The 9493-nt window shown below is 41.4% G+C and overlaps 1 protein-coding gene across 1 annotated transcript; it reads right to left on the bottom strand.

Annotated features, from left to right (window-relative positions):
• Positions 1 to 563: 563 nt before the first annotated feature.
• LOC121891129 (zinc finger protein 585A-like) lies at positions 564 to 8251 on the bottom strand. Its single transcript, XM_042403892.1, has 7 exons — positions 7900 to 8251; positions 6056 to 6258; positions 5342 to 5443; positions 5154 to 5249; positions 4889 to 4999; positions 4648 to 4771; positions 564 to 3461 (listed from the first exon to the last, which is right to left on the bottom strand). The coding sequence occupies exons 1-7, from the start codon at positions 7925 to 7927 to the stop codon at positions 838 to 840; spliced, it is 3288 nt and encodes a 1095-aa protein (XP_042259826.1). The 5' UTR covers positions 7928 to 8251; the 3' UTR covers positions 564 to 837.
• Between the last annotated feature and the right edge of the window lie 1242 nt (positions 8252 to 9493).

Raw genomic sequence — 9493 nt, 5'->3', positions numbered from 1 at the left:
AATAATAAAAAAAACACAAGACAAGTAGGTCATTTTCCATTTCTAAAAAGCTGGAACCAAAGAATGTTTGGAATTTTGCAGGACTATTGACTATAATTGATTATAAAGTTGTTGCTGCTTACTTTTCCATCTACTAATCCATTCATTGACTGATTGTTTCAGCTCTATTCATCTTACTCGTGTGTTTACTTGAGTGGAAACTACTAAGTTAAACTGTTACTATTTCTTTAGTGAGTCTGCAGTCAATTGTTCCTTCCATTATTGATTGATCTGTCAATAAAATGTGAGGAAATGAATGAAAAACGCCCATCACATTTCCCTTTTTTTGTCCAATCTACAGTCAAAAACCAAAAGATAAATAATTTGACAAAACAAAAGCAGCAAATTCTCATATTTGAGAAACTAGAAGTAGTGCATGTTTGTCATGTTGTTTGATAAATGACTTAAAACTACTAATTGACAATCAAAACTGCTGCCAATTAATTTTCTTTCCCTCAACTAATCTATTTATTGATAAATCATTCCATTTCTACCCTTTACATTAAAATGAAGGGAACAAGAAATACATTTAAAGTTGATTTATTTCAAAAAGCCATTTAAGCAGAAATGATTTCATTGGCTTCCAATATGTACATGCCTTATAGATCATCAATAAGCCTTATTGAACATGTGAATCAACACTGTAACACAACAAGAGGAAAAAGAACAACACTAACTTACAAATTGGTCAAACTCAAATAACAAAAAAGGAGGAAATTGAGTGTTTTTTTTGGTGAACTCACTGGAAACTGACGTCCAATAAAAAGGAAAACAAAAGTCATGAAAACAAAAGAATTTCTACTGAAATTCTATTCGCACTTCATCAGTGAACGACTCTTCGATTTTCACATCGTGAGTGAGCGAGTGTTCCCAAAGTGACTTTTTATGGAGGAACCCTAACCCGCACTCCTCACATACGTAGCTCTTTGGCTTTCCGGCGTGAGTCCGCCTGTGTTTCTTCATGTGATAGGACAGTCTGAAGCCTTTATCACATATGTCACATTTAAATGGCTTCTCTCCTGTGTGGATGCGCATGTGAGACTTCAGATATCCCGACTGGATGAAAGCTTTCCCGCACAATTCACACTTGTACGGGCGTTCCCCGGTGTGATACCTGTTGTGGAGCCTCAGCTCGTTGGCGGTCAGGAAGGTCTTCCCGCACACGGTGCACTGGTGAGGCCGCTCGCCCGTGTGGGTGAGCTCGTGCCTCTTCAGGGACGTCTCCTTCATGAACTGCTTTCCGCAGCTGTTGCAGGGATACCTGACGCCGATGTGGACCTGTTCTACGTGGTTTGTCAGCTGCAGCTTGGTGCGGTACGCCATGTCGCATTGTGTGCAGGCCCAGGGCCTCTCCTCAGAGTGGGTACCCATGTGCACCGTGAGCTCCGAGGCAGAGCGGTAGCACTTTCCACACTGCCAGCACAGGAAGGGCTTCTCACCTGTGTGTTTCCGCTGATGCACCGTCAGACAGTTGGAAGACCTGAACTTTTCAGGGCACATATTACAAATGTAAGGGAACTCTCCTTTGTGGATTCTCTGGTGGATGGCGAGGTAGGACAGCTGGATGAAGGTTTTGTCACACTGAACACAAGGATACGGTCCGGTGAAGTTGTGCTGCTTCTCGTAGTGTTCCCTCAGGCGTCTCATTAAGGTAAAAGTCTTGTCGCACATTGTACATTGCATTGGTCTGTGCATCAGTTTGTGCCTCTCGAACGCAGCCTCACTCGCGAGGATCTTCCCGCACTCTTTGCAGTAGAGGGGATCGTGAATCCTCTGGTGCACCTTGAGCATGGTCATGCTCTTGAATTCTTTCCCGCAGTCGTCGCATTTCATGATTTCCCTCATTTCCACTTTGCAAACGTTTTCCTGGTGCTCCTTCAGAGCGGACAGGTATTCGAAGTGCTTGCCACAGTTTGAACACCACACGGGTATCTTCAGAGGTTGCCCCTGCTGGGTGTCCACGCTGGTCACTTCGCTTTGGCTGGGTCCTGCTCGTTGCTCCTTTTTCCACGCGAATCGAGCTATTTTCTTATGACAAATGGCATAAATCTGGTGTCTTTTCAGCCCGTGCATGTGCTTAAAACGCTTCTTGCAGTGGACGCAATGGTACGGACGATCCTCTGTGTGACACTGTATGTGCCTGTTGAGTGTTTTGACGCTGTCGAACGCCCTACAGCAGACGGGACACACTTTAAGAGCCTTTTTGCTAGCTTTTTGCTGAGCGGCAGACGGGGGCTCTTCTGAAGTGTCAGCAGGCGCGTCAGGGTTTTCTTCTTTTTTATCGAGGCTGCTGCTATCGCTGCAGTTCTGAGTGTCGGCTTCGGCCAAAATCTGTTCCACCGTCTTGCTCTCTTCCTCGCGGATTCCCTCGTGGCCGTGAATAATCTGATGCTTCTTCAACGTGTCCTTGTACTTGAAACCTTTCTCGCAAGTGATGCAAATAAAGGGACGCTCTTCCGTGTGAGATCTTAAATGCTTCGCTATGTCCGCGGTGCAAGGCAAGATCCTGCTGCAGATGGGGCAGATCTTGCCCTCAGTCAAGCCCTCCAAAGGCGGCTGCGGATTTGCGCGCGGCGTTTCTTTCCTCTTGGCCGCCATGGCGGACTTTTTCAGCTCTCTGCTCTTACATATCTCCTTCTGATGCCTCTTTAAAACATAAGGATTCTTAAACTTCTTCTCACAGAATGAGCATTTATACGGGCGGTCCTCCGAGTGAGACTTCATGTGCCTCTCCATGTCTACCTGGCGAGCGAAATACTTCCCGCACAGAACGCAATTTTTGTTTTCCGACATCTCAGACGTGCTAGGATCCGCCAAGTCCTCCGATTTAGCATCGTTGCTCATCTCTTCCTTTTCATGAACGCGCATGTTGTGTCGGTTCATGTCATAATGGTCCCTGAAGCGTTTGTCGCAGTTGGCGCACTTGTACCTGAGATCCCGATTTGAAGAATGAATTTCCTGGTGTCGCCTCATGGCCGCAGCCCGCAGGAAAGTCTTACTGCACACCGGACATGTCTTATTATTGGGGTATTTTTTTCTTTGTCTCTTAGCTGATGTTGAAGAGTCTTTCTTTTCTTTTAAAGCTTTTCTCTTTAACTGGAGCCTTTTGCTTTGTTTTAGCGGCTGAAAAGATGCCGGCTTTAGTGTGTCGCTGATGTCCTCGTTCGTGGCGTCTCCGGCCGTTTCCTCCTCGTTTACAGACTCGTCTTGATCGACCAAACCTGACGGCTGTTCGATCTGTATGTAGTCCAACAGTGTGACGGTTTCACCCTCCACCTGGACAGTCATACACCCTGGTATCTGCTCTGATGGAGGCTGTAACTGTATTTGGTCTGCGTCAATTACAACCTTCTCCAGCTGTGGGAGAGACAGGGAGGAGAGGATGCAATTCCCAAAGGAAGATGGAATGGTCTGAGTTTCATCTGTGGGGAAAATAAGAATCATATTAGCTTTATAGTTAGCGGTACGAACAAAAATAACTTTGCTCTGTCACACTTTCATTTGATGATATTTATTCATAAAGAATGGATCTTTGTGGACCTGGATCAGGTGTTGATAGGCCACAGTATCCAGGTTTCTATCAAATACCCCAGCTAGCATATCTAGGTTTACTAAAACTGACATAAAGGCTTTTTCAAGTTTCTGAAACCAGCATATGATGCTTACATGCAAGAAACATAACTGGAACACTCAAATATTGATACTGTAGATGCCCTCTTTAACCAATAATTAATGTATAAAATCTTATTCAACAAAAAAAAGATATTTTGGTAGCACTTCATTTTACAGGTACCTTAACTTTATACTAATTTATAGTAAATAGTAATTTGCAGGTATGTAACTGTTCATTTTTAGGATATTATGCGAAACATTTTGGTGCAAGTTGGTACAAATTATGAAAAAAATGGAACAAAGTTGGTTTGTATGTGGGTTCATATGTTGGTATGTTGTATTCAATTTGATTTTTAACAATTCTTCAACTGTAAAAACTTTTTTATTTGTTTTTTTCTTAAAAATGTTCTAATGAGTGAGCATCTATCAACAATTTCAGTAACACTTGATTTGATGGATCCTTACTTTCCTGCTCACTTCCAGGATTGTTTTCAACAGTTTCCTGCTTTAAGAGGTTTTGTAATTTGGGAAGAAATGTGCTCATTACAGATTTAATCAAAGAAGAAGAAGATATAATCAAAAATGCTAATGTCTAGTTTGACACACAAAACTACACAATGAAAACTGAATAGTTTCTGTCAGTTAAAGAGTCTAATTTATTAAGATTTTCTGTCATTTATTAAGATTATAAATTACCAACCAGATCATAATGAGTGGGCACTTACTAAATAAACCAACTTAACACTTTTTTTTCTTCTAACTTGTGACAAATTGCACCACCCTTTCTGTAAAATGCATTAAAAATTGACTGCAGCAGATTACACAGAATATTATATTCCATTTCTTCCAATATTTCTGCCAGTGGATCCCCCTAAATCTTACACACTGGTCCTTTACGAGATCTGTAAAATAAAGTGGTACCAATACTTTTTTTTTTTTTTTTTTTACCAGTGACCAAGAGTTCAGACACTATATGCAGCCCAAGAGGAGACTCACCAGATAAATCGAAATGTCCGAGTGTCGTGTGGTACTGGAGCACAGATTTCAGGTGCTGCAGGTCGGGAACAGAGTGCACACACTCCTCCAGGGCAGACGGGACAGCGCTGAGCATGGACGCAGTCTTGAGTAGAGAGAGAAGATTGGGTTGTTTATTCTACCTGCCTGCAGTCACAGTTCCCTTTTATACCTTAAAATAAATTTGTCTCAAATGTTAAGTTTTCCATTCTGGTTAAAATACCTGCTGAATGTCTGGTACTGGAAGAAGCTTCTCCAGTCTGGACAGGAAGTCCAGCATTAGCACCTGTAGAGCGCTGTCATATTCAGGCCCAAAATCGGTGGGGAAAACATCCTGGAACAAAATGATCACCGCTTATAATTTAACACTCAAGTAATACACAAACACTGCATGTTATTTATTCTGCTCCTGTTAAGATTGCTTCAATTATATAAAGAGATGTTTAACATAACACATAAATTCAAAGAGCCTAAAAGAAATGACAAACCTGGAAAAACTTCTCCTTCTCTTCAGGGTCTTTTAACAGCATTTCAACTTGATCCACAAAGTTTGATTCTGGAAACTTGACCTCTGCAAAACATGGCTGAAACAAAAATATGCATAGTTGCAATTCAAGCAGGAAAAACAAAACAATCTGATGGAAAACTGCTGCATATCACATTTTCAGAGGCTAACCTGTGCTGCCCAAGTAGATACGAGGGCCTTGATCCGCTCCAGGTCCATCTCAATGGTCTCCGTTTCTGTTATCGGTTCAGCCCGACACAATTCAAGAACCACCTGCAACAAACGATTTCAGCTCAGGGTAAATACAACTGACAGGACCTGGAGATGTTATTCACTAACAGTAAACTGTGGAAAGTTAAAAGATTTAATAACCCTTTATTAGTGAGATTTAAAGGGCCTTGCAGGCGGTGCTGACATTTTCTGCTCAGGAAAACTTATCTGTTATCATCTTATCATTACTGTCAGTCAGGCAATAACTCAGCTGTGAAGTTTGGAATGATGTTGGTATGATTAAACTCAAGGTGACTGCTCTCCTGCAATGCATAACAATAAGGCTCTGCACTTTGTTTTGGCAGCTAAACATCTGCAAGAAAGACAACAACCTACTGCTGTTGTCATTCTTTTCACTGTGATTTCTTATAAAATGTATTTTCTGAACACCGAACGAGCCGAAGAGTTTACAGCTTTTAGTTTTGCAGGTATTTAGTCATAAACCAAAGTATTGGACAAATTAAATTGACCTGATGGTAGCAGCAGAGAAATAGTCAGGGGATCAAAGTGATTACAATTCATCCTGAGGGGAACATCAATGTCTGTGCAAAATTTTTATGGAAATCCGTCTAATAGCTGCAGAGATTATTTCCGTCTGGATCAAAGTGGTCTTACCCGTGCTCTGAGACCCAACAGGAGTTGAGCTTTCTGATCTGCATTTAGAAGTTCAGGTACGATATCTGTAACCGTGCTGATGAACTCCTCCACCATCCCGTAGTCCTGCACGTCTCCCCTCTGGACGACCTGCCACATGGCTGCAGACACCAGGCGCAGCGGAGGTATGAAGAGGCGAAGAGACGGCAGCAGAAGAGGTGCATCTGAAAAATGTATAATGATTAGAGCGTGACCAATACTGGATGTTTATTTAGCAGATACAGATAAACATTTTAGTGTCAAACAAATACAAAGCTAAGGCTGCAACTAACAATTGTTTTCATGATTAATTGGTTAATTGTTTGGTCAGAAAATGGTGAAAACTGTTAATCACATGTTTCCCAAAGCCCAAGATGACGACCTCGAATGTCTTCTTTTTATCCCAAACATAACCGACCAATCAATAACCCAAAGATATTTAGTTTACTATCATAGAAGACTAAATAAAACAGAAAATATTCACATTTGAGAAGCTGGAATTAGAGAATTTGGACATTCTGACTGAAAACGATTACAAAATTAGTCGGCGATTAATTTTCTGTCAACTAATCGATTAATCAACTAATCACTGAATCTCTATACAATACCAGTGTATTGGCTGATATTTTTAGTCTTTTAGCATTAATATTTTTGATAAGGGAACCCTTAAATCTGGTAGTATGTGGTAGGACCAAATACACAAATACAGAGCTGCAACAATTAATCAATTAGTTGCCGAATATTAAATTAATCACCAACTATTTTGATAATCAATTAATCGATCTAAGACATTTTTTAAGAGGAAAATTTCCAAATTCTCTTATTCCAGGTTCTCAAATGTGAATATTTTCTAGTTTCTTTAGTCCTTTATGACAGTAAAATGAATATCTTTGGGTCACCTTGAGCTGTGCGAAAAAGCTGAAATTTTCTGACATTTCATGGACCAAACAACTGATCGATCTATCAAGAAAATGACTGACAGTTTGATTGATAATGAAAATAATCGTTAGATTACACACATACACATATATTTAGGAATATGCACAATGTAAGCACAACTTCAACTGTTCTTTGACCTAAGACCCTCAATAACATGCCTCAAGATCAGTTAATGATATAACACCTGCTTAAGGCCCAAATTACTTTCCCTAACACAATTATCCATAACCAAATTTCATTAATTAAATGATCTCAAAACAGCTGTCAGTGAACCTGACAGTGATGACGTTACCTCCCACCTGGCCCGAGGCTGCCTTCAGGGACTGGCGAGTGTGTCGTAATCACGACTCACCGCACATGAGCATCCCAATAAAGTGGTAGCATGGCTGCGACAGTCGTGGCTTTCTCTGCTACCCCAGTTGTATAAAATTAGTCTTCTGTGTGACATTACTTTTCTTTTTTGGGCGTTTTAATTGAGAAAATACGTTGCTGTACGTCTCTATTGTTCGCTTGTTCGACTTTCAGACGTTGACGTTAGTTGTATTTTTGTAATTAGTGGACGCTCATGAAGGCAGCATCTGACAGTCGTTTCAGTGCAGATTTTCAGTCGCTAACAAACGTTAGCTAGGTAGACAGTTGCCGCTACCAGTTATGTTTAATTATTTCTGTTATGATAAAATGTCAGGACGAACTGTTAGCTAACTAGACGTTAAAGCTGCTTCTGTTACTACCGCACACATCAGCTTGTTGGCGCCGCAACGCCACACAAAGCCACCGCCGCCATCTCATAGCGGGGTACGCCATGTTCAAAATCGGGCGCACACAATCCCAAAGAAAACCTGATAACTCTCGAAGGGCGGCACATGAGTCAATCCCCGTTGGCTTACCGTTCTCGGTACGATGTGGGTTGTCCATTTTATGTCGGAAAGTGTTCAATTAGACAAGCAAATGAACTCAGGGTTGTTGTGAGTCCACGTCCGCCCGACCCTGCGGTGCAAGTTGGCGGGGCGGAAGGGCGGCTCGATATTCTGTTTTGAGTGCGCAGGCGTCGTCAGCAACAAACGTTTAACTGGTTTCATTCAGGAGCCGCTTTCCGTGACGGGTTCATGTCTACTCACACGACCTGTTTACACATATATTCTGCTCACTTTAATCATGGAAACTACACCACGTATCACGTTCACCAACTTTCAGATTGCCTGCAAAGGAAACATGTTCTTCTTCCTCTACTTTGGGGTTTATTGACGGTTGGCAAACAACGAATTGGTGCATTACCGCCTCCAGCTGGTATGGAGTGTGGACAGATGTCTAGTATTTACAATATTCATTAAACAAATCATCATATCTTCTCAATCAAATTAGTTAGTCTAATAGGATTTGATTACACTCATCTCCTGAGTTCCTCTGTAGATAATCTTAGATCAAAGTGTATTTTTTATCTTTCTGAAGTTTTGAATCAGATGCCTTCTTTCTGCCTCATATATATATTCTTCTTGCCCACATTTGCCTGCATTATGTTAACCTATTTTGAATAGTGTACTGTTTAGTCCAGTGTCCAAAGCTAAGTCTTGATATTATTGTCTGTACCTTCCTGCATTTCTCCCAGTTTCCTATGAACTCTGTAAAACCATTGTCCTCTCTTCCTCTCATTACTTTTGCCATCTTTCCTTCAGTCTCTGCTTAATAATTATCTTTTTTGTGGCCTCCTTTGCAATCTTATCTGCCATTTAATTTCTCTTGATACCAATATGCGCTGCTACCCATAAAAATATTACTGTAAGACCCATCATTCAAATTCTGTCTAATGTTTGTTGTATTTCTATCCAAATGTCTGGTCTGCTGTCTGAACAACGATTGCTCTCAATGGTCTTGCATCCTCTATCCACTGCACTGCTAAGGATATTTCCAGAATTTCTCCTGTGTAAACTGATAAATCCTCACTGATCATTTTCCCTACTTTGAGGTGAAACTCTGGAACAATAAATGCTACAAGGAAACAGGTTCTTCTTGTTCATCTAGGAAATATCTGGCTCACATGAAGCTGCTTTGACTGCCCTCTAGAGGCCGCTTGGAGAAATGAGCCTAAACATAAACATCCTCAGCAGCAACTTCAACAGACTACTCTACTCTTAAACAGGCCCTAACCTTAACCCCTTGTTAAATTTTGCATTAGTCTTTCTTTTAAACCTTTATTTATTCAGGGAAGTTTCACTGGGAGGAAGTTTCTCTTTTGCAGGAATGACCTGATCACATTCACACAGTTGCACACATTCACTCCTGAAAGCTGCCCAGTACAATCACAGTCTGATCTGCCGGCTCCACTGGAGCAGTAGGGGTTTGCTCAAGGGCACCTCAGTGGTGGTAAGTGAGAGAGGGACAAGTGCTGCTTTTTTACTTTCCCCACCAACATTTATCCTGCTGGTCCAGAGACTGAACTGACGACCTTGCAGTCACTCCCTTCTCTAACCTTTAGGCCACCAC

The sequence above is a fragment of the Thunnus maccoyii genome, chromosome 23, assembly GCF_910596095.1.
Source record: "Thunnus maccoyii chromosome 23, fThuMac1.1, whole genome shotgun sequence".
In the NCBI taxonomy this organism is placed as follows: domain Eukaryota; kingdom Metazoa; phylum Chordata; class Actinopteri; order Scombriformes; family Scombridae; genus Thunnus; species Thunnus maccoyii.
Note: the sequence above shows the minus strand (reverse complement) of the source record. Positions and strands in the feature narration are given on the sequence as shown.

Excerpts from the sequence above, each read along its gene's own strand:
- LOC121891129 (XM_042403892.1), bottom strand. The coding sequence starts at position 7,927 with ATGGACAACCCACATCGTACCGAGAACG. Across the intron at positions 6,259-7,899 it reads CCCACATCGTACCGAGAACG|ATGCACCTCTTCTGCTGCCG; the intron begins GTAAGCCAACGG and ends TACATTTTTCAG. Across the intron at positions 5,000-5,153 it reads AGAAGGAGAAGTTTTTCCAG|GATGTTTTCCCCACCGATTT; the intron begins GTTTGTCATTTC and ends ATTTTGTTCCAG.